The sequence below is a fragment of the Sciurus vulgaris genome (assembly GCF_902686455.1).
Source record: "Sciurus vulgaris genome assembly, chromosome: 15".
NCBI lineage: Eukaryota > Metazoa > Chordata > Mammalia > Rodentia > Sciuridae > Sciurus > Sciurus vulgaris.
Window position 1 is genome coordinate 15,038,101 of NC_136476.1, and position 26,328 is coordinate 15,064,428.

Sequence of the window (26,328 nt, forward strand, 5' to 3'; positions counted from 1 at the left end):
GCCCAGGTGGAAGGGTATGATGTTGGCCATGATTCTAATGTGATCCTGGGAGACGTGGGTGTCATGGGAGATGAAGACCTGGGTTTGATAGGTTTCATTTTGTTTTGTTTTGTTTTCTATAAAATATGGAAGCACATGAGTCATATCAAGCTCATATAACTCCAAAGGAATTCGATAGTAGACAATGAAAAAATTAATATAGAATTTTAAAATCAAAAGTCAAGTTAGAAACAGGTCCTTATCCTCATCACCATAGTAGAACACTCATCAGAGATCAGGAAAAATAAGACTGGAATTAGAAAAGGGTGTTCAAAGTTCAGTTCTGTAATGAACGGGCTATCTGAGCTAAGCCAAATAGTCGAAGTCTGCTGAGCCTTACTTTCTCCTTAATTTCAGTGGGAATAACTAACTAATACCTACACAACCTACTGTACAAGTTCTATGAGAGGAACAATTTGATCCATGTAAAAAGTAACAAATACAGAGAGGTGGCAAGTTGTGGTGGGTAGAAAATACCTTTTTGAGCTAGAAAAATCTAGGTTCAAATAGGTTCTTTGGTCAAATGATTTTAGGTATGCCATTTAGTATCTCTGAGTTATTTCATTATATTTCTGTGAAATGTTACAATAGCACCTTTTGTAATGTTTAAGGGTCAAAAGCAATAGTGATACATTAAGCATTCTTATTTCACATATAAACTATAGTTATTGTTACAGATTCCAAAATATGGATGAATATATTGCCAGTTTGCCAAATTTAAAAATATTTATACACACATGTTGTATCCAGTTTATGTATATGTAGGATTATTATTTATTCAAGATACTCTATGCTGGAAAAATTTTAACATTATGCAGAGGTTATACATGACACATGATTAAAGTATTTGAGGATATTGTGAGTCTATTCTATGCATATGCCAAACACAGGAAATAAAATATATCTAATCCCAGGAAACCCTACAATAGGGAAAGTTCTAGAAAAACCTATTGGGATAAGATAGGTAGCAAAGTGTTTCTCATTAAGACATGCTTTTTCAGAATAATTCTGCTGCTTCTAGGAGTTTAGGCTACTAGAAAATACAAGAAAAACAAGAATTTTCAGCTTATAGCATTGCTTTTAATGGGAGTAATGGATTTTTGGAACTAAACCACCTTTGGTCTGGGATATTAAACTTCAACTGAAGAGGTCAACGTATGAAGGAGCTGATGGTTTCAAGTGGTATAATCTTACATTATATTGTGCTAATTTTCCCTTAATACTTATGTAAGTATATTTACTATGAAGACTTCTAAACTTCTAATGTGGTTAGGAACATACACAGAATTGAAAAGAAGGAGGAAGGGAAGTCAGGAAGTGGGGAGGGGAGGGAGGGAAGAGGTTTTAAAACTAAGGGAACCCACATTCTGTTTGCCTGGGATTGAGGGGATTAACAAAATGAAGACTTTCAGTGCTAAAACTGGGAAAGTGTTGAGCCAACAAATTCAGTCACCCTATCTTAAAAATTTAAACTATTTTGTTGGACTTCTATCTCATTTTACTTTCCAATTTCCTATTAGATAATTAAAAGTAGATATTTGCCCCATTTTGCAGATGAAGATGCCGAGATTAACAGCATGCCAGATGACAAAGCCTTGACATAGAAAGCTGATTTTAGAGCTCAGTTTCCCTTCTATTCAATTTGAGTAATGTATCTCTTAAATCCACTCATATTCATTCCAAAAGTATATTTGATTGGGGTATGATGTAGAGACAGAAAGAGATGATAAAGTGTTCTATACAATCATTTATATCTCGTCCATTTTTTTTCTACCCCATATTGTTCCTAGGGCTGGGAGCTGGGGTGGGAGTCACATATTGATTTTAAATTTTCTTGCTATATAGTCCAATGACTGATGGAGTCCCGTGCCAATCAAGTAAGCAAAGATACAAGCCAGAGGAAGGAGCTAAAGCCAGGCTGGTTTGGGGAGCATAATATGGGGAGCATAAACTTTGAAGAGGAAAATGTGGAGTTCGTATCTAGCAACTATCCTAAATGGGATCTTTGAATAAATTTGAAAACATTTCCACCTCTTCTAGAGCTACTTTATCCAATTTTGTCACCACCAGCAACTTGTTACTGAGTATTCAAAATGTGACTAGTGTAATTCATAACAGATTTCAGACTTAGTACCCAAAGAAAAGACATAGACTGTCTCGATGATAATTTTATAATAATTTTATGTTGAAATGATAATATTTTTGATATGTTGAGTTAAATAAATTACATTATTAAAATTAATTTTACCTTATTTATTTTTAAATGTGGCTACTCAAAATTTTTTAAATCTTACATATGACTTGCTTTGTTCAATGCTGCTCTGGAGACTTTCAGTTTATCTACCCCAAAATTGTTATATTGGAAATACAAATCTATTAAAGCTCAAGTGTACAAACATATTGACTGCCCTGTTTTGAGGGGCGCTATCGTGTGGCCTCAACTCCTACCATTCAGGCTTTGATTCTTCAAATTATATAAGTCTATGAATTATAATTCTAAAAAATGATTAACATTTGTTATACACTTTTCACATTCTGGCATGTCTATTAACTCATTTAGTTCTCATATATATTAAACCTCAATCAGATATGGAAAACAGGAGAACAGAGCAATTGAGCAATTTGCTGGTGGTTGAATAAACCCATATGTGGTAGACCTTGGATTTGAACCTAGACAGAGTGACCTGAGAGCCCAACAAGGCACACACCCATGGAAAGAAGCTGAGCAATGGAATGTGCAAAAATGTTCTTCCCCCATACCATGGAGACCAAAGAACCAACATGTAAATGATGTCTCTCAGTGATGGGAATTTTTAGTCCAACAAAGCAAGATCATCAGAGGACCAGAAAATGTCTTAGATTTTTGAAATGTGCTAGTGCTTTATCAGTTGATCAGTTGATTTTATATTTGGGGTCTCTGATTATACTTGGACTAGTTGATAAATACCTTGGATATGGGCTTTTTTCAAGCCCTAAAAGAGCTTGAAAAAACTAAATAGAACTTTTCTTCAGAGGAACATGTAAGAGAGGTAGGGAAAGGACTCAGAGCATGTAATATACTGCTCCAGAAAGCACCTGCTTAGGGTTACTGTGTACTTTATTCCCCTTAGATCATCTAGCATTCACTTTACTCCCAGGTGAATGAGGCGAAATGTCTGTTCATCTTGTGTATCATCAAATAAAATGATGTTTGCTTGAGATGTTTCAACTCTTCTCAAGCTAGTTCAGAATATTAGCTAAAGATTGGATTTTTTTCATAACCACAAGTAACAATGCAACATTTATGCAGTATCCTTAAGTGGGATATTATAAATATATTCAGACAGGAGGGAAAAAAATGAACCTCAGTTTTATTGGTTCCCCAATGAAATTCTTTCCCATACTCTAATAAATTCTTTTCTAAGACATAACATGATTATACAGTTGATCATGATGGTCTCATTGGGGATTACTCATTTTTTCTTATACAGCTAAAGTTTTTGAATGGGTGATTATTCTGGCTTTTAAAAATGCACAGAGAACAACAGATTCTGCCTATGAAGCTGTTTCTCTCACAAGTTGCAAGTCTTTCTGCATGCAAAAAAAAAAAAAAAATGGTCAGCAGCTGTTTTCCTGTCTTGCAACATTGATTCCCACCTAGCAGTACAAAAAGGCACATTTTAAAAATGTGCTTAAACACAAGATACATAGGCACTCATAAGTCTGAGTTAGTGGGATGGGTAAAGGCTTGTGTTTGTATTCAGTCCTTTTGTTTTGAGGATATAACAGTCCAACACCACTACTGGTATTAAAACTACATTTCATCTCTTACAGATCCTACATCCTGTAGACATGAAATGGCAAACAAAATCATATCTCATTTTCAAGTTAATTCCCCATTTGATTCCAGAAATCATTGTTTGCTTCCCAAGAGACAAATACAACTTACGCTTTGAGGACAACCAGGAAGCTGTATCCAATGCACATAATCCCCACCAGAAAATAGGAGAGCGGCAACCTGAAATTCATCCATCCAATCGTTCGCTTATTGTCGTAATAGCCATAAAATAGGACGGAATATTGTGCCAAACCCTAAAATCCAACAACAAAGTCTCTTAGATTCTGTGAAGAACAACTCAAAGGAAAAGATTGGCTCCTAAGAGGAATAACAAAATGACATTAATTTTCAAAGTTGGATCATGGCTCTGACATGAGCCCTATTGTTTTATTTGATATAGTGAATGTTTCAGTTGCCACGTTGATTGGCAGATTCTTGGTTTTCTTGAAATTTCATGACTTCTAAATAGACTAAATTTTTAACCAAATATAGGTTTGCTCAAAAGTGGAGCCATTACTGAGAGATGCCCATTGATTTAAACATCAAAACAGACTTTGTGGTATCATTAGATTTACAATTTTAAGAGCTTGCTTAATATGTGGTAGTGGGAGAGGGGTGTTCTGAAATGTGCTTCCTCAAAATGCTGTGGCAGGTTTTCATTTTCAGTCACCTGAGCCATAATTAAATTGATTCTCCTTAATCACAGAGGCTATATCTCAGCTCCCATTTAGCAAAAACGAGGAGCAGCTGAGAGGACATTGGAACCATACTGCACAATCTTGTATTCATCAAATCTGTATGGCATTCCCTCATAGCAAGCACACTCATTGGTCATATATTCTCTTTTCTAAAACATATGTGTCCAGGTGGTAATCACTATCTCCCCAAACTACCCAAAGAGCAACCAAATACCCTCTTTTATGCAAAACATCAGCGTAGTCTGATGCTGCTTCCTTGATATTTATCTTTCTCACACTCACTATGCTTTCCCCATTACTGAAGTATCACGTCTACATTATCATATGTCCACTCCCCAGCTCCACTCTGACTGCTCTCTGACAATCACTTAAAATCACTATAATTTGTGAAAGAAGAAGATAATAACTTGCCAATCAGGGCACTCTCTTGAGATCAAGTGAGTTGCCTTTGAACCTTATAGAATTCAATTTGTTGCCTTTAACCAGTTTGGTTGATATTGTTTATATCAACATCATTCATAGCAACGTAGTAGTGAGACTTTGAAACCCATGACAAACAAAGGAGAAGAGGGGAAAGAGGGAAACATAGAGGAGGAAGAGGAGGAAATGCCTTGGATGCTAATTCCCAGAGGAATTAAGAATTAAGAATTTGGAAAGTCGCCATAAATAAAGATCATTCAGGGCTCAAGTCAGAGGATCAGTGGGGATCTGGAAAAACAAAATAACAACAAATCAACTGGTGTTTTCAAAATTTGGGGCAAACTTATTTTTTAATACCTTAAGAGCTAGCAGGAAATAAAATCTTCAGAAAAATCTCACAGGATCTTGAGGGATTAACAAGGGCTAGGATGGAAGGAGAGATTTACAGGTAAATACTGAAGTGATGAGTTTCCTTGCACCTGTATCTTCATTTTTCAATTTAAGAAAAACTGAATCTAATGTGTGATGCTTAATTTTATGTTGTCAACTTGAGTGGGCTACGAGGATTCCAGACAGTTACTGGGTGTGTCTGTGAGGTGTTTCTGGGTGAGAGTAGTATTTGTGTAGGTGAACTTAGTAAAGTAGATTGCCCTTCCCAGTGTAACTGGGCATCATCCAGTCCATTCAGGAATAATGGAGCAAAAGGAGGAGGAAGAATTTGCCACTTCTTTTCCTGACTGCTTGGGCTGGGACATCTCATCTCATTTCCTCCTGCCTGGGGTTCACACCATGGATTCTCTGATTCTCAGGTCCTTATGCTTGGACTTAGTTACTCCACTGGCTTTCCTGGGCCTCTAGCCTACAAACAATTGTTCGAGTCCATTCTGCCAAATAAATTTCTTTTTTTTATATATAAGAAATCTATTATTTATATTAATTCATAAGTTACATATGTAACATAAATATTTATATGTAATAAATCTAAATTAATTTTATGTAATAAATTTTCATATAGATTTAGGTCTTCTCTTGGTTATATAACTCTGGAGAATCCTGCCTAATATTCAACTGAAGAGAATATTTGGGGCCAAACAAGTAGTAGAAACCTCAATTAGAGAACAGATGGGCTGATCTTAGGTCCAAAATAAGAAACCAAGGGGAGATACTAAGGAATGAAATTGACCAAATTATGTTATGTGCATGTATGAATATATAACAGCAAATTCCACTAATAGGTATAATTATAATGCATGAATCAAAAATAAAGAATAAGCCAAACAGGTATGGATTGGCCAAATGCTCAAGACTAGAAATATCCATCTGGGGAAGAAATGCTTTGGCAGGATTTCTCAGCCCCCAGTCCATGTCATCTTCATGGTTCACGTTCCTCTACTCAAGGTCTTTGCTGTCCCTTAAATGTTAAAACCAGTCTTCTTCTATCCTTCCTGAGCCTTCATGCTGGTTTCTGTACCAGGGCAACAGTAAGAGAATCCATTAGTGTAGACACTGGCCTCTGGGTTTAGTCCAAAGGTTATATCCTGGACTGTTTATTTTTTCCTCATGGGACAACACAGATCATTTTCCAAACTCCTCTGTTTTGCCCAACAACTGATCCTTACCCTATTTCCCTGTCATGATCTCGACACTTGGGAATAATGGTTGCAATATTAATAACAATCAATATGTTTTACTGGTGATTCATAACCTGTCAAACACTTCTTCCCACAGAATCTTTTCTAGAGCCTTGTGACGTTCCTGCTACTAGGGGCAATCGTTTCTGTCCCTCTTGATGTTTCATTCCCTGTGGAGAGAATTCACAGGTGTGACACCCCAGCTGTTCTACACTGCCCTACTCCAGCCCAAAGGACAGGCATAATCTGAAGAAGAGCATAGGTGAAGACAAGGGAAGCCCCTTCCCCTTCCTGAGAGAGCATGTGCTGTGCTCTGTCTCATAAGGAGAGGCCTGTCCTGGTAGAAGGTTCTGGTGGTGAAGTCTGTCCAAAAGAGATTGCACTTTCCTTAATGTCTACTTTCATGATAAAGGTGGCACATTGACCTCCATCTGTCTTACTCTTTGTTTTATTTCTGGTTAGGTCACATCTTGATTGCATAGACAGAAGGTGTTATTTAGCATGATCACACAACACAAGCATGAAGATGTGATAGTTACTATCTCTGTACCTGTTTTATACTTAAAGAAGCTGAGTCTTAGAGAGGGTAAGTAACTTGTCCAAGTTCACACAAATGACAAGAGTCTAATTTGAATTGGGTCTAATTCGAATCCCATGTATTTAGCCACTGTGCTATACAGCTCCTTCTATGCTTTCTTTATATCCTAAGACTTGTATCATGCTAGTGCCATAACTTCTCAAGGAAAGGACACATGATGCCTTATTGATTCAGCATGGACCTTGATCTATATCCTGGATTGGTCCCTGGTAGTGGCAGGGCTTCTTGGAAAGGACACTAGATATCTTTTGAAAAGGTTTCAGATGGCTTCATCTTCATATCCGTAAATATTAAACCTAACATGTTTAAACAATTCATAATTATAATATTGGGATTAAAATACACCCTGAAATAGCCTGAAAGGGGAATGTGGATGTATAAGGAGCATCTGGTGTGCTGGTTAGGTTAGCACAATAGCTACCAGGCAGCTTGCTCATCTGGTATCCAGTACCATTCGACATATGTTCTATGACTGGTGTTCCATAAATATTAGATCACAGCCAAAGAGGGGCAGGATCCTGTTTATTTACAAAGCCTTCAGTTTGCCTATCTGTACCATATGTAGCCCTGTATGTAAAGAGGTATTATTAAAGAATATAATTTTTAAAAGCATTATTAAAAACCATTTTAGTAACATATTAAGGTCTGGCTTTAAATATGAGTCAAGAGTCCTAGAAGGGACATCCCCTCCCCTCCCACCCAGGGGCACACCACTCTCCCCACACCTTTCCTCTCCCTTGAATCTACAGCAGCAGACATCTGGGAGTGACTAAAATAGCAATGGCTCCTAGCTAGTCAAGTTGCTCTTCAGATTCCATGTCAATGCACCCTGCTTTCCCAGTGGAAGCACCCTCCCTTCCCAAATCCATGACAGAAACCATAGCCAGAGCCAACTTTCACATAAGCACAAAAATTCCTGTCCAGTTCTGGGGTTCTATGCTTACATATTGTCTATTGAGAATAATTTCTGTTCTAATGCTGCAACTGGTCTAGTCCATGGTCACTGACACATTTCCACAAAAAGAGGGTGTTTTGATTACACAGCCACCAAGAGTCAATTCATGTATCTATTTACCTAAGGAACCTTTGTCAAGAACTTACTATTTGCCAAAGACTATACAGATGGAGTGGGAGACTGGATTACAGAGGTCTCCAAAATAGTTCTGCATCTTACTAATGTTTACAGCAGCACAATTCACAATAGACATGCTATGGAACCAGCCTAGGTGTCCCTCAGTAGAGAATGGATAAAGAAAATGTGGTATAATCACACAATGGAGTTTTACTCAGTCAAAAAAAAAAAAAAAAAAAAAAAGAGTGAAATTGTGCCATTTGGAGGTGAATGGATGGACATGAAGAACATCATGCTAAGTGAAATAAGCCAAGTCAAATAAGTGAAATAAGGTTGTATGAAATGGTTTCTCTCATATACTGAAGGTACAGAGAAATAAGGAACTTTTTAAAAGGGGAGTTTCATGAAAATAGAAGGGAGGACAGGGGAGTGAGGAAGGGGCTTGAGAAGGAGGAATGGGAAAGGGGAGGAACTTGCAGAATAAAACTGACCAAGTTATGTTATGTGCATGTATAAATATGTTCCAATGAATTACACTTTGATGTATAACTCTAATGCACCAATTAAAAATCAAATTAATAGAAAGAAAACCAATAGAGAAGAGGAAAGGGATCAGGGTGAGGGAGGAGAGGAGGGAAGAGGGGTAGTAAAAGGAATTGAAATGGAGCAAATTATGTTATGTGCATTTATGAATATTCAAAATGAACCCTACAATTATCCAAAACTATGTTGCACTAATAAAAACAATTTTTAAAAAGATTTCTGCATGCCAAACATCCACTTCATAACTTTTTGTTACCTGAAATTATAACTCAGTCCTTCTGGGGTGTCTTGTGATTACAAATGAATTGTCACTTGAATATTTATTTATTGAAAGACAACACTCTATTCCTAGGATGGTGAATGAGTTTCATCATTCTTAGCAACTCTGTGATTTGTACTGTCATACCATTGTTTTGGAAAAAATCATGAGTTTTGGAAAAAAATCATCAAGTGAAAACTGGAGGGGAGGGAAGATTAGATTTTTGAAGCATATCTGCTGTAGGACCTGAGGGGAGGCAGCACTATAGGAGTTGAGTCAGGGTACATTTCTACTTTCCTGTGAATTATCATTAGTCATTTTCACCAGCATATAAAAGACGGCACATGTGGGTGAAAGATGAAAGATAGGGATGATGTCACTTAGGATCTAATAGAGAGGCGCCCAGGAGAGAAGCAAGGACTGAAAAGGCCAAGAACAGCAGCTAGCCTGTCCCTTCTGGGCTGTTGAGATGAGGCCAGGGCCACCACCTCCTAACCAACCAGACCACCAGGCTTCTGTGGATGTGCTGCTCACCTCCGAGTTTCCTTTCCTTTTACTATGATTCAGATGCAGGGACATGAAGTGCATGCTCTGTATTAATGAGAAATGAGTGGCTTATTAAAAGATGTGCCTCAGCAGATCTCATTTTCAACAGAAAGCACAGAGCTGTGTCAAGGCCTCTGGCCCGCAAAGAGCTCTGACATAATTTCTTTTGATGCCCATTCATGTTCTCATGCTTTCTCATCCCTCTGCCTCCTGCCCAGGCGGGGGACACTGTTGCCATCCCCTTCTCCCTCCTGACTGTGGATATGGCTTCCACATCAGGACTCTCTTTTCCTATTTTCTTGTCTTTCAAACAAATGAAGATTTTTATGAGCTAATACCCTGAGCAGATGTGTTAAACCCCTACTGTGTGCTAGGCTTTGTGCTAATACTTTATGCGTGTAAACTCATTTATCTTTTACACGAGTCTGATAGGTAGGTATGAATACTACCATTTTACACACCACCAGGTGGTTGCTTGTCTAATATCTCACTGGTAGTATGTGACAGGATTCCAACCAAGGTCTGTCTGAATCCCAAGATTGCGTTTCTTTCATTAACTACACTGTGTTATTAACTCTGCTGGCCTCTGTAAAAAGTAGTTCCATTTTCCTTTTGTGTGCTGGCCCACAACTGATAAGAATGCAAACATGCAGAAAAGGTTTAATCAGGAAGGATGATTTCATTACACTAAGAGATATTTATTCAATAGACTATGGTGAGCACAAAAGTTTTGAGGTGAAATGAAAACATGGTTAGAAAATTCTTGTGAACATGACATGAGTTTGATTGAACCTGGTGTGAGAGAGTGATAATACAGAGAAGGGATCAGGACCAGACATATTAATGAGGCAAAAGTTATGGACTTAGCAAGTGTCTGGATGTGGGCTTCTGGTGAAAATTGTTTGACAGTGCAAATATCCAGATTTCTGGCTGGGGTGATGTGGATGAGTTGGCAATGTTATTCCCTGGGATCAGAGGAAGAAGCAAGTTTGGGGAAATTTTTGAATGTGCTGAGTTCACATTGCCTATGGGACATTCAAGGGGAGTGAGATGCATCATGGCATTAAGCACAGGGTTTAGAATTTCCACTACTGTGTGAGTGATGGCCACAGCATCTCCATCCCTCAGCCCTCCCATGTCCCTCAGCTCCCTCCACCCCAGGGGAGAGGTGGTGAGTCCTCTGCTTGCTAAATGGGGAATGAAGTAACTGGGTTGACCCAGTTAACAAACATAACTTCTCCCTCTAGAAAATAAGCTGTCCCCAGGGTAAATTGGTCTAATTTGAGCTCCCATATTAGCAAGACCATTTGGCTAAGGGTCCCAGATTAGTCCTCCAGTTTAGCCTGTTAGTAATAAATGTGGAATTTTGATGTCCATCTGCCTTTCCTTTTAAATAAATTATACAAAACTCAGATGGGAACTAGTATTGTTTATCAGGCCTTCTCAGGACTCAAATAAATTAAACCCATCCCCTCCATTATGCCTCTGTGTGCCGAAAATATCTGTTAGCTTGAGATTGTCACATCATATGGCAACTGTTTGTGTACATGACCAATTAGACCGCATCATCCCTGTGGGCAGGGAATGTGTTCATTGTCTTGGTATTCCCAGGATCTGATACATAATCTGTGTTTGTGGGATGACTGAAATTGCTTCTGGTTATCATTAGCAACCAACCCTCTGTTAGATTAAGCCTTTAGACGGCTATCAAATTACCCATTTCTATTCTCCTGCTCTCTATTCCTCATTTTGATAAAATAGAGTAAATCATTCAAAACAATAACATGACAATACCAATCTTACGTTTAGATATAACAAATCAAAACATGAAAAAAGTCTGAGAGACACTAAAGTTAGAAAAATGTTAATTTTTTTCTACTATTTAATTTGCCTAAAACTTGCAAACTGAGGCACTCTCGGAGCTATAAAACAAGATGCTACATGCAATTTCTTTCCACATGGAAAACGTGGATTAAGGCAACAGACATGGCTCAGTGGTAGAGCATTTGCCTAGCATGAACGAGGCCCTGGATTTAGTCTCTGACAACAACAACACACACACACACACACACACACACACACACAATATTCTTTTGTTTCACAAAATGGAGATGAAAAGCATCAAATTAAGGGGTTCTGTTGGTTGGCTGACTTCTGAAGTTTGTCCTCAAAGGACCTTGGTCGGAGATAGTATGATTGTTGATAAACAGGAGTTCAATTTCTTATTCAACCAGAATTAATAGCTCTTTTAAATAATGATTTCCCAAAGTAAGTGTGTATACTCTGTAACATACCTCATCTCTGTTGAGTTCCTTCATCTCTCATTGTACTAGCCACATTTAGGAGAGATAGTTTTGTGATCTACACAAGAATAACATGTTTTATTGTAAAAGAATTTCAGTAATGTAAACACATCTTTATTTTCAGGCAGTCCTTTTAAATGGGTGAATCATTTCAGGTTCCTGAGAAGTAGACAACAAAACCATAATACATGCTGGAGATCTTTGGGAGAAACTGTCCATGAAGGAGAAAGGGGGAGGGAGCAGGGGTAGTGAGGTGAGCCTCTGGGTGGCAATGCAGGTCTGACAACAGTGAAGGAGAGAGGGAAGGGAGGATTGTGTAAGAACAGTCTCAGATTATGGTACTGCTCTGAAAATGGTTTGACCAGGGTTAGGGCCAGGGTTTGGGTAGGCTATGTCCATTGGAGGAGTTCCATGTTGGTTAACTATAACCCAGCTCTATCAACTTTCCCATGATGCTCAGTCATTGGCTGGCCACAGCATCCATTGTGTATGACTCCAGTGAAATGTATCTTAATGTACTCTGGTGGATCAAAGGAGTGGCAGCTGGAGGCAGTCTGGAAAGGAACTCTGAGAAGCACACCTCTATGGTTTGTAATGGCTGTTACAAGGAGCTGTTGGCCCTGAAAATGTGGCTTGACTCCTCCATTTTAGATCAGAGTTGTTAATGTTACTCTCATTGCTGCTATCTAGTTTCAACAGGTTTAAAATCCAGCCAGCATGACCTCTTTTCCACATTGTTTGAGTCTAGCCCAGGGCTGTGTCCATAGAGACTAAACTCCTAGATCATACATAATCCCTTGGGGACATGACTCCAAGCCAGACTGTCAAACTTCTTGGAGACATTCAGGCTTGTAAATTTCCAAGTCCACTGAGAGATCTGGGTATTCCCTTAGGAACAGAGCTTGTAAGATTGGAATGGTTGTGAATCTGCTCATCTGTATATGTATTGAGTGTTATGGTTTGAGTATGAAGTGTCCCCCCAAAGTTCCTGTATTAATGCAGGAGGCGAAATGATCACATTATGAGATATATAACCTAATCAGTGGATTAATGCAATTGATGGATTAATAATTTGGATCACTGAGCAGTACCTACAGGCAAATGAAGAGTGGCAGAGGAAACAGGTCACTGGACTGTGCCCTGGCTCCTCATGCTCACTCTGTTTCCTGGCTATCATGAGCTGAGCAGATTTTCTCCACCATACCTTTCCACCATGATATTCTGCTTCATCTTGGGTCCAGAGCAATGGAGTTGACAGCCGTAGGACTGAACCTCTGAATCTGTGTGCCTTGAATAAACTTTTTCTCCTCTTATTTATTCTTGTCTGGCATTTTGGTCACACCAATGAAAAGTTGACTAACACAGTAATATTCGTTTGAAGACTTCATGAGCAGGACTGGGGTGCTGCCCCGGCAAATGGTGCTCAGATTGGCAGTATCTAGGGACTGTCCATCTCTGACTCTCATATTTGCTTTACTTCCTGAATGACCAGTGTAATTCTGCTTTCTTCATTAGTGTATGTAAGTTTGATTAAGAGAAGATATCTTAGACTCTCTTCTGGGTCTTAGATTCTTTCTCTTGCTCCATATGTTTCTTAATGTGATACTCCAGATCTTCTTTATGACATAGTAATAACTTGTGATAAGACAGATGCCTCTGTCTACTCTTAGTTTTCTTGGTATCCTTAACTTCAGGAGCTGATTTCTTAGGATTGATCAATTTATTCTTTGCTTCAGAAATAAATTCCAATTTTCATTACCCTACTCAAGCCACACATGAACAGACCAAGATAAACTTTCTTTTTAAAGATATTTAGGATAACTTTTATGCTGATGCTGATGGTCCACTACATTATGAAGGGTGCTCTTATGCTGATGCTGATGATCCACTATATTATGAAGATGGCATCCCTTCTTGGATGCAGTAAGTCTTCTTTTCATTAATTTAGTGAACATTTATTGAGCATTTGCCAGGTATGAGGCATTTAGCAAACGAGAGCAAAGCCCAACAAAGCCTCTGCCCTCAGGAGCATAAAATCTAGTAGAAAAGTCAAATAATCACCAAAGGAAATGTGATTTTAAACTGTACCAAGTGCTATGAAAGAAAGATATGTAGCATCAGGAAAACTATAGTAGGAACTTGACATGGTTTAGGGCCTAATGGAAGGGGAAGAATGCTTGACAAAGTTATTCTCTGAGAAAGTAACATTCGAATGGGGCTTTGAAGAGTCAGAATGAGATTACAATTTGAAAGAAAAGAAAACTATTCGAGGCAGTAGACAGTAAGTACAATGGCCCTGTGGCAAAGAAAGTCACCTTATTCAAGGAACCAAGTGAAGGCCAGTGATACTAGAGAGAAGAAATAGGCTTATATGTTAAAATAAAACAAACAATTTGACATGAAAATCAGCCAGATTTTAGTTACAATTTCAGTACTTCCTTTAATTATCTTTGCTTTCTTTGGTGACTTAACCAACCTCCTGAAGCCCAATTCCCTCAACTGGTAAAATATTAATAATAATATCTATCTTGAAGAGTTGTTATGAAGATAAAATTTAATGTAGGTGGCTGCTTAAAACATAATAGGTCAATGTAACCTACCATTTTATATAATCAATATGCACCAATCAAAAGAAACAGTAGGCATCAACTCTCCTCTCCTGCCCCTGTCAGGGTCTCCCCTACCTCCCACATCTTTGAATGACCAGGAGAAAATGGAAGGCAAAGTCAACCATTTATCCATTTATGATGTCATCTCAAAATGAAAACCTGAATGCATTTGCCTCTATTAGCAACTCAGATCTTTACTCATATGATCTCATTGTCTACTGTCAGTTTAAGCTCCTTCCATATTCCACCTTGTTCCTTCTCTCTCCTAACAAGGATTATCATTCTTCATTCCTATACCATCCTATATGCCCGGGTATCTTGCCAACAGAGACATTCTGTTCTTATTAACTACTGTGTCCCCCAAAGGCCATGCTTTAAAACCTTAGTCCCCAGGGTAGTGCTCTTTGGAGGTTGTGGGACCTTTGGTAGGGGGTACTGAATGGGGGATCCTTAGATTACTGGGGGTGTGTCCTTGATGAGGATTGTCAAACTATAGTCTCTTCTTTCTCTTTAGCTTTGTGGCCATGAGGTAAGCAGTTTCTTCCACCACATGTTCCCTGCCATTGTCTTCCAGCAACCCCACCAGAGGTCCAAAGCAACAAGTCTGTTCAATATTAGACTGGATCCTCGAAAACTGTGAGTCAAAATAAACCTTTTCTCTTTATAAGTTTATTGTCTCAGGTGTTTCCTTAAAGTGACAGAAAACTGACTCACACACTGACTTAAACCTATTCTTCTAATTATACTAATTTAAATTATATCATTTCAGCTAATTTGGTTCATAGCATTTATATTAGATAATCTCTAATTTCTTACTATTTTAATAAAATATATTTACCTCCTGATCAGTAAGACCCATTACTAGGCACCTAGCAAAAGGATCAAAAATAAAGTGATTTACAAATTATAAATTATGACTTTGAGAAGCCATAAGACTGGCTGACCTTGTATATATATCAAATGGTACTTGCCTACTATTAATTAAAAAGAATTTGGAGAGTTTCAAGATGGCAGAATAGAGAAGGTTGTTTTTTGGTTTGCTCCATGATGTAAAACCAAGAAAATAGATGGGCAGCTTCTTGGCAAGGTGGGTGAACAACGACAAAAAAAAGGCAAGGAGACTTTACTGGAAGTTAATACTACACATTCAAAGCCAATTAGGAACAGAGGAGGTTGGATATAATAAGGAAGAAATTCCCAGCTCCACAGCAACTGCCCTGACCAGACTTACCAACCAGAGTGGTCCCTCTGTGAGCAAAGTGAAGGAACAAGGGAATTAAAGGAATCTACATTTTTAGGAAGCCTGAGGCATGTCTGGGTTTGAAGAGTTTAGAGATCAAAGACACTGCCCAACTAATTTGAAGGGTATGTTGTGCAATATCCTTGTGGGGGAAAGAAGTCACCATCTCTGCAGGCTTCTACAGAGGACAGAGGAAGGAACCATTTATAGAGTGAGGGCCAATTTCTGGCAGACTCCAGTTTGGCCCCAAACACAGGCCTGGAAAACCCACACTACATGACATAGAGTGTGCCTAAGGGACCAGGAGAAAATCAAATGTGTAGAAACTTTTAAACATGGGACTACTGATCATGGAAACCCAACTGGCTCTACCCCTTCCCCTCCAACCCAGCTGCTTGGGAAAAATGTGCCTGGCCAGGAATTTGAAAGAACTGGGGCAGAAGAGATTGAGTTGGAGGACTTAACCTGAGACCAGGAAGCCAGGAGACTACAGGAGACTAAGACAAAGACTGTAGTTGACTAAGAATTGGTTCCTCAACCACATAAGTCAACCCACCGGAGATCCCTGGGTTGCAGTCTTTCAGTGCGAACTGGCAGTTGCTGGGCCCTGGTGGTGCACTGATTTAAAGTCTCCATACCAACTGGCATTCAGCAAAGAGCCTGGTGCCCACTTAAGATTAAATCCCCCACGTCTAGGAATTCGCCTACGGGATTATTTCTCTCACCCCAGCACTCCCACCCAACATTGGTGAGAAGAGAAATTGAGAATCTTTCAAACTCCAACAGACACAAGTCTTTGTTTTTATAGAGATCTTTTTTTTCCTTATTTCTTTTCTCTGTTTCATTGTGACCTTAATGGTTCATGGAATTTGTACATAATCATATTTCTTTTTTCTCAATTTTAGCATTTTTGAAGCCAATTGTTTTTCACAGATCAATATTTTGAGGATAAGGATATTTGATTAGTATATTTCAATTTTGTTTTGTATTCATTTTTAAAAATTTTTAATTTATATATTTTTTTCTCTCACATATCTGTTTCTCTGATTCTCTTTCTCTCTTTTCTTCTGCTAACAGCCAATTTCTATTATTCTTGCTTTCACTCTTCCTTTAATTTTTTACCTTAATCTTCTCTCCTCCTCCTATATCACATCACATCCTATATCACTTCTGTTCTCCAAGAGGACCATTGAAAATTGTAAACCCTTTTGCAAACTTAACAGTTATTACTGTGGGCAATAATTAATCATATCATTTTTGTTTATTGTGACAATTAGCATTATAGATGTCATAGTAGGAACGATTTGGTTTAATGCTGTATATTGTTTGCATTGGTGGTTATTATTTGTCTCTCTCTAAGCTGTGAGGTACTAGAAACCTTCAGGGATACTGCAAGTTCACACGGTACCTTGGATCCATACTTCAATATGGGTAAACACAAGAATAACATGAAAAAGCAAGGGAACAAATAACCCCAAACAAACCAAGATACTTCAATAACAGAATCTAATGACACCATGGTGGAAAAAATGTCAGAGTAGTAGTTTAGAGTGCACATAGTCAAACTGATCTGCAAAGTAAAGAATGATGTAGGGAGTAAAATCAGAAAGAAAGTACAGGAAGTGAAGGATCACATCAGTAAAGAGACAAAGATTCTGGAAAAAAAATCAATTGGAAATCCTCAAAATGAAGGAAACAATAAACCAAATTAAGAATTCAATGGAGGGAGATCCAAGATGGCGGACTAGAGGGAGGCTGCATCCTTGTTGCTCTGTAACTCAGGTTTCAAGCAGAGGATATCTGTTTCTTGGTGAGGCAGTTTATCAATCCCCTGCTGATTACCCAGTTTGTCTTCTGTGATCACCTGCAGTCTGCCAGCATATTGATGCCTTTTTTGAATGCAGATTGCTCACTGTCAGGTGCCTATAATCCGCCATTTGCCTGCCTCTTGCCTGTCCATCGCCTGCCTTACACCTATCCATCACCCACCACACAAGATTCACCTCCTGATTGTCCAACAACATTCAGCAAACTGATCGCCCACCACCAGTGGAGTGCCAGCTGCCTACTGTTGCCTGGAAGTTCACTGTCACAGTACCTGCAGGTTTGGTTACACGTGACTGCTGCCATTTTGAGACAACAGCCAGGCCCTGCAGGACCCCTGGCTGGACTGACTGAGCCCTGTCTCCAGGATCCCTCTGCATCACCAATCACTCCCTGCCTCCCGGGCCCTCACATCTACTGACTGCTCCCTGCCACCAGTACCCCCAGAACAACTGACTGTGCCCTATCACCGGGAACCCAGACTGACTGATTGCACCCAGCCTCCGGGATCCCGCAACCACACCAAACACCAAACAGGGGTCTCCAGGACCCCTGCCTGACCAACCACACCCAGCCTCCAGGACCTCCAACTGACCACGTCCACACCCCGAGCTGCAGCTCCCCCTTTGCCAATAGATTTGGAAGCCAGAGTGGCCATCTTGGATAATCCTGGAGGTGGAATCTCCGATCTTTAGGTGGGGCAAATTCCATCCTGAGATGCATGCTGGAGACCTGAAGCTCATTGTCAGGTACCTCTTATGCATCAGGCTACTGAAGACTGGGAAGTTTGAATACTTTACGACTGTTAGTGTAGATTTTCTTTTTTCTCCTTATTGAACAATTTTAAGTTTTTATTTCTTTACTTTTCTTGCTCTCTTTTCCTTTTGTATACCTGTTCCCTCAGAGTCTCTTTCTCCCTTTTTGCATGCTAACATCTAATTTCTTTTGATTATACTCTCCCTTTCTATTATCTAGAACTTCTGTATATTCTTTTCTTATCCCATTAACAGCTACATCCTACATTGCTCTGCATCCTCTTTGCCCTCCATTAGAAACTGCAGACCTTATTGCAAATCTGTTTGTTATATATACTGAAGATAATATTTGAACTCATTCTGTTTATTATGACAATATTGTTAATTTCCTCACAGGGGCTATTTGGTCCAGGATTGCATAGTGTCTGAATTGGACACTGCTAATATTGATCTCCCCTTAATGAAAAGGTTTTGGAAACCTATAGGGCCACTATAAGCCTATAGGGGGGAATGTGCAATACCCCAGATCTGCACTGCTAGAGGGGAAGATACATGAACAACATGAAAAAACAAGGGAAGAAAAATATCCAAAGAAATCTAGATTCATATTAATAGAATCCAATGACAGTATGGTAGAAGAAATGTCAGAAAAGGACTTCAGATTATACATGATTAAGATGATTCACGAAGCAAAGGATGAGATAAGAGAGCAAATGCAGGCAATGAATGATAATACCAATAAGCAGTTGAAAGAGCAACTGAGGAAGCAAAAGATCATTTCAACAAAGAGATAGAGATTAAAAAAAAAAATGGAAATCCTTGAAATGAAGGAAACAATAAACCAAATAAAAAACTCAATGGAAAGCATCACCAAAAGACTAGACCACTTGGAAGACAGAACCTCAGACAATGAAGACAAAATATTTATTCTTGAAAATAAAGTTGGCCAAACAGAGAAGATGGTAAGAAATCATGAACAGAATCTCCAAGAACTATGGGACATCATGAAAAGACAAAATTTAAGAATTATTGGGATTGAGGAAGGCTCAGAGATACAAACTAAAGGAATGAACAACCTATTCAATGAAATAACATCAGAAAATTTCTCAAACCTGAAGAATGAAATGGAAAATCAATACAAAAGGCTTACAGAACACCAAATGCACAAAATCACAACAGATCCACACCAAGGCACATTATAATGAAAATGCCCATCATTCAAAATAAAAATAGGATTTTGAAGGCCACGAGAGAAAAGCATCAGATTACATATAGGGGGAAACCAAAACGGATAGCAGCAGACTTCTCAACCCAGACTCTAAAAGCTAGAAGGGCCTGGAACAACATATTTCAAGCTCTGAAAGAACACGGTTGCAACTAAGAATCCTATACCCAGCAAAACTAACCTTCAGATTTGAAGATAAAATAAAAATCCTTCCATGATAAACAAAAGTTAAAAGAATTTACAGGTAGAAAGCCTGCGCTACACATTATTCTCAACAAAATATTCCATGAGGAGGAAATGAAAAACAACAATGTAGGTTAGCAAAGGGAGGAACTACCTTAGAGAAAAACACACTCAAAGGAGAAACCAAGACAAGTTAAAAACCAAAAATAAGCCCAAATGACTGGAAATACAAATAATATCTCAATAATAACCCTGAATGTTAATGGCCTAAACTCATCAATCAAAAGACAAAGTCTGGAAGAATGGATTAAAAAGAATGACCCAACAATATGCTGCCTGCAAGAGACTCATCTCATATAAAAAGACATCCACAGACTAAAGGTGAAAGGATGGGAAAAAAAACCTACCATGCACATGGACTCAGTAAAAAAGCGGGGGTTTCCATCCTTATATCAGAAAAGTGACTTCAAACCAAAGGTAGTCAGAAGGGTTAAAGAAGGACATTTCATACTGCTTAAGGGAACCTAAATCAGGAAGACATAACGATAGTAAATATTTATGCCCCAAACAATGGTGCATCCTGTACATCAAACAAATCCTTCTCAATTTCAGAAATCAAATAGACCACAACACAATAATTCTGGGTGACTTTAACACACCACTGTCACTAGATAGATAGATAGATCTTCCAAACAAAAACCAACCAAAGAAACCATAGAACTCAATAACACAGTCAATAACCTAGACTTAATAGACATATATAGAATATTCCATGCATCGACGAGTGAATTCACTTTCTTCTCAGCAGCACATGGAACCTTCATGAAAATAAACCACATGTTATGCCAAAAAGCAGCCCTTAGGAAATGCAAAAAAAAAAAAAAAAAAAAAAAAAAAGAGATACTGCCTTGTGTTCTATCAGACCATAATGGACTGAGAGTAGAAATCAATGACAAAATAAAAAAACCAGAAATTATTCCAACACCTGGAGAATAAATAATGTGCTATTAAATGAAACATGGATAACAGAAAATATCAGGGAGGAGATATAAATTCTTAGAGGTCAATGAGAATGATGATACAACATATCAGAATCTCTGGGACACTATGAAAGCAATAATAAGAGGAAAATTGATTGCATGGAGTGTATTCAAGAGAAGAATAAAAAGCCAACAACTAAATGACCTAACATTACAGCTCAAAGCCCTAGAAAAAGAAGAACAGAAAAACAGCAAAAGGAGTAGAAGACAGGAAATAATTAAAATCAGAGCTGAAATCAATGAAATTGAAACAAAAGAAACAATTCAAAAAATTGAAAAACAAAAAGTTGGTTCTTTGAAAAAGTAAACAAAATAGACAAACCCTTAGCCACACTAACAAAGAGGAGAGAGAAAACTCAAATTACTAAAATTCGTGATGAAAAAATAAATATCACAACAGACACCACTGAGATACAGAACATAATGAGAAGCTACTTTGAAAATCTGTATTCCAACAAAATAGAAACTACTGAAGACATTTACAAATTTCTAGAGACATATGCTCCTCCCAAGGTGAACCAGGAGGACATAGACAATTTAAACAGATCAATATCAAGCAATGAAATAGAAGAAGCCATTAAAAACCTACCATCCAAGAAAAGCCCAGGACCAGACAGATTCTCAACCGAGTTCTACAACACCTTCAAAGAAGAACTCATTCCAATACTTCTCAAAGTATTCCAGGAAATAGAAAAGACAGGTACCCTACCAAACTCATTCTATGAAGCTAATATCACCCTCATACCCAAACCAGGAAAACACACATCAAGGAAAGAAAATTTTAGACCAATATTCTTGATGAATATAGATGCAAAGATCCTTAACAAAATATTGGCAAACCGTATCCAAAAATATATTAAGAAAATCGTGCACCACGATCAAGTGGGGTTCATCCCTGGAATGCAAGGATGGTTTAGCATCCGTAAATCAATAAATGTAATCCATCATGTCAATAGACTTAAGGATAAGAATCATATGGCTATTTCAATTGACGCAGAAAAAGCATTCAACAAAATACAACACCCCTTCATGCTCAAAACACTAGAAAAAAGAGGGATAGTAGGAACATACCTGAACATTGTAAAGACTATTTATGCTAAGCCCATGGCCAACATCATTTTTAATGAAGAAAAACTGAAACCATTCCCTTTAAAAATAGGAACAAAACAGGGATGTCCTCTTTCACCACTTCTATTCAACATTGTCCTCAAAACTCTAGCAAGAGCAATTAGGCAGACTAAAGAAATTAAAGGGATCTGAATAGAAAAAGAGGAACTTAAGCTGTCATTATTTGCTGATGACATGATTCTATATTTACAGGATCCAAAAAACTCCTCCAGAAAACTTCTAGACCTCATCAAAGAATTCAGCAAAATAGCAGACTATAAAATCAACACACATAAATCTAAAGCATTTTTATACACAAGCGATGAAACATCTGAAAGGGAAATGAGGAAAATGATTCCATTTGCAATAGCTTCAAAAAAAAAAAAAAAAAAAAATACTTGGGAATCAATCTAACCAAAGAGGAAAAAGATCTCTACAATGAAAACTTCAAAACATTGAAGAAAGAAATTGAGGAAGACCTTAGAAGATGGAAAGATCTCCCATGTTCTTGGATAGGCAGAATTAATATTGTCAAAATGGCCATACTACCTAAAGTGCTATACAGATTCAATGCAATTCCAATTAAAATCCCAATGATGTACCTTACAGAAATAGAGCAAGAAATCATGAAATTCATCTGGAAGAATAAGAAACCCCAAATAACTAAAGCAACAGGAGGTATCACAATAACATAACTTAAGCTATACTACAAAGCAATAGTAACAAAAACGGCATGGTATTGGCACCAAAATAGACAGGTAGATCAATGGTACAGAATAGAGGTCATGGACAAAAACCCAAATAAATACAATTTTCTCATACCAGACAAAGGTGCCAAAAATATGCAATGGAGAAAAGATAGCCTCTTCAACAAATGGTGCTGGGAAAACTGGAAATCCATATGCAGAGAATGAAACTAAGCCCCTATCTCTCACCCTGCACAAAAATCAACTCAAAATGGATCAAGGACCTCAGAATCAGACCAGAGACCCTGCACCTTATAGAAGAAAAGATAGGTCAAAATCTTCAACATGTCGGCTTAGGATCAGACTTCCTTAACATGAAGCCCATAGCACAAGAAATAAAAGCAAGAATCAATAACTGGGATAGATTCAAACTAAAAAGCTTTCTCTCAGCAAAGAAAACTATCAGCAATGTGAAGAGAGAACCTACAGAGTGGGAGAAAATCTTTGCTATTCGTACTTTAGATAAAGCACTAACTTCCAGAATATATAAAGAACTCAAAAACTCTACACCAAGAATACAAATAATCCAATCAACAAATGTGCTAAGGAAATGACCAGACATTTCACACTTCTACAAGCAATCAACAGATATATGAAAAACTGTTCAACATCTCTAGTAATGAGAGAAATGCAAATCAAAACTACCCTAAGATTCTATCTCACCCCAATTAGAATGGTGATTAACAAGAATACAAGCAACAATAAGTGTTGGCAAGGATGTGGGGGAAAAGGTACACTCATAAATTGCTGGTGGGGTTGCAAATTAGTGCAGCCACTCTGGAAAGCAGTATGGAGATTCCCCAGAAAGCTTGGAATGGAACCACCATTTGACCCAGCTATCCCACTCCTTGGCCTATACCCAAAGGACTTAAAATCAGCATACCACAGAGATACAACAACATCAATGTTCATAACTGCTCAATTCACAATAGCCAGATTGTGAAACCAACCTAGATGCCCTTCAGTGGATAAAGAAACTGTGGTACATATATACAATGGAATATTACTGAGCTATAAAGAATAATCAAATTATGGCATTTGCAGGCAAATGGATGAAATTGGAGAATATCATGCTAAGTGAGATAAGCCAATCTCAAAAAATGAAAGGACAAATGATCTCGCTGATAAGTGGGTGATGACACATAATGAGGGGGTGGGAGAGGGGCAAGAATGGAGGAAGGAGAGACTCTATAGAGGAAAAAGCGGGGTAGCAGAGGTGGCAGGGAGTAAAAAATAACAGAATGAATCGAACACCATTATCTTTGTAGATGTATGATTACACAAATGGTATGCCTTTACCTCATGTACAAACAAACAACATGGATCCCATTTGTTTACAATAAAAATAAATTTCAAAAGAAGAATTCAATGGAAAGCAACACCAAGAGACTAGATCACTTGGAAGACAGAGTTTCAGGCAATGATGTTAAATTATATAATCCTGAAAACAAACTTGACCTTGGAGAAAAATATGTTAGGAGACCATGACAAGAACTTCCAAGAAATATGGGATAACCTGAAAAGACCAAATTTAAGATTTATCTGGATGGATGAAGGCTCAGAGATACAAATGAAAGTCATGTACAATAATATCAGAAATTTTCCAAACCTAAATAATGAAATGGAAAATCAAATACAGGAAGCTTACAGGACCCAGAATATACAAAACTACAACAGACCCACACCAAGGACCATTACTATGAATATGCCTTGCATACAAAATAAGGATAGAATTTTAAAGGCTTTCAGAGAAAAACAGCAGGGAACTTTTAGAGGGAAACCAATTTTGAGCTCAGCTGATTTTTCAACCCAGACCCTCAGAACTAGAAGGTCTTAGAACAATGTATCCCAAGCTCTGCAAGAAAATAAATACCAGCCATGAATAATGTACCCAGCAAAATTAAGCTTCAGAATTGACAATGAAATAAAAACTTTCCATGAGAAACAAAAGTTAAAAGAATTCACAACTAGAAAGTCTGCACTAAAAAATATTCTCAGTAAAATATTTCATGAAGGAGAAATAAACAATAAAAAGGAAAACCAGCAAAGGGAGGAACTATACTAGAATAATCATCAATCAAAGGAAAAACTAATTCAAAGTAAAAACCAGAAATAAATCAAAATGATAGGAAATAAAAACCATAACCCAATAATAAAATTGAATGTTAATGGCCTAAACTCATCAATTAAAAGACACAGACTGGCAGATTGGATTTAAAATCAAGACCCAACAATGTGCTGTCTTCAAAAGACTTACCTCATAGGCAAAGACATCCACAGACTGAAGGTTAAAGAATATGAGAAAACATATCATTCACATGGATCTCGTAAACAAGCAGGGGTTTCTATCCTCATATCAGATAAAGTGAACTTCAAAGCCCAAGTTAATTAGAAGGACCAAAGAAGGTCATTTCCTTCTGCTTAAGATAATAATACATTAATAAGACATAATAATCATAAATATTTATGCCCCAAACAATGGAGCACCTACGTACATGGAACAAACCCTTCTCAATTTCAAGAATCAAATTGACCACAACACAATAATACTGGGTAACTTTAACACGCTTCTGACATCACTGGATAGATTCTCTAAACAAAAACTAAATGAAGAAGGTATAGAACTAAAAAACACAACTGATCATTTAGACTGAACAGACATATATAAAATACTTCATCCATCAATGACTAAATACACTTTCCTCTCAGCAGCACCCAGATTCTTCTTAATATAGACCATGTTATGAGAGCTACCACATATGTTGGCATACAGTTATAATATTACATTAGTATATTTTTAGCATCTGTCGGGTTGTTTTGATAGCTGCTCTTCCACTGATATAAATTTTTGTGTTCTTGCACTTTTTTCTTGATCCAGCTTGCTTGATTAGACTTGTTTGATTTTTATCAATTTTAGCTATATTATTTCTTTCCTATTTCATATATTTCTGCTCCTACTCTTATTTTTCTAGTATTGAAAATAATTTGTTTCTAACTACTTTCTGACACAAGTACTTCAAGTTATAAATGTTCATCTGAGTTCTGTTTCATCCCATAGATTCTTATATTTAAGCTTTTATTATCACTTAGTTCAAGGCACTTTTTATTTACTTTTCTCGTGCTTTCTTCTTTGACCTGTGAGATATTTATAAGTGTGCCATTTAATTTCGAAGTAGTTAAGATGTGGGAGTGGGGTTAACATTTCTTAAGGTGATTGATTTCAAATGTAATAAATCACCCAGGAAACACAGTCTGCATGATTTCAATTTTTTTAAAAACTGTAATGGAAATGCTTTTTATATTGATTGTATTGAATACATACATGTCAAATATGTCAAAATCAATCAAATTGCACACTTCAAATATGTGCATTTTATTGTACCTCAATTTTACTTCAATAACGCTATGGGGAAAAAAGAATTTGGATGAGTTGTGATACATCCTTGTAGGTGACAGAGATCTGGGATTTCATAGGATTGGAAAGATTCCAAGAATCCCAGATGAAGTTCAACAGTTCAATAGTTCCTCACAACCTTCCCACCTCCACCCAAGTTTCTCTGACCCTTTCTATTCAATAGGTTCTCCTCTACCACAAGAAGTCATGCTTCCATCTATTCTTATAGTGTCACTTAAATACAGACTTTTTTTTCTCCATCTCTTTACCTACATTTAT

At 37.7% G+C, this 26,328-nt stretch overlaps 1 protein-coding gene across 1 annotated transcript in view; it reads right to left on the bottom strand.

The window, feature by feature from the left end:
- TMC1 (transmembrane channel like 1) overlaps positions 1–26,328 on the bottom strand; it is a gene marked incomplete at its 5' end in the record, with an annotated part of 125,085 nt that overhangs the window by 44,197 nt on the left and 54,560 nt on the right. Inside the window, one exon of the mRNA XM_079112144.1 lies at positions 3,968–4,110. Within this exon, the coding sequence (XP_078968270.1) occupies positions 3,968–4,110 (143 nt within the window). The remainder of the gene's footprint in view (positions 1–3,967; positions 4,111–26,328) is intronic.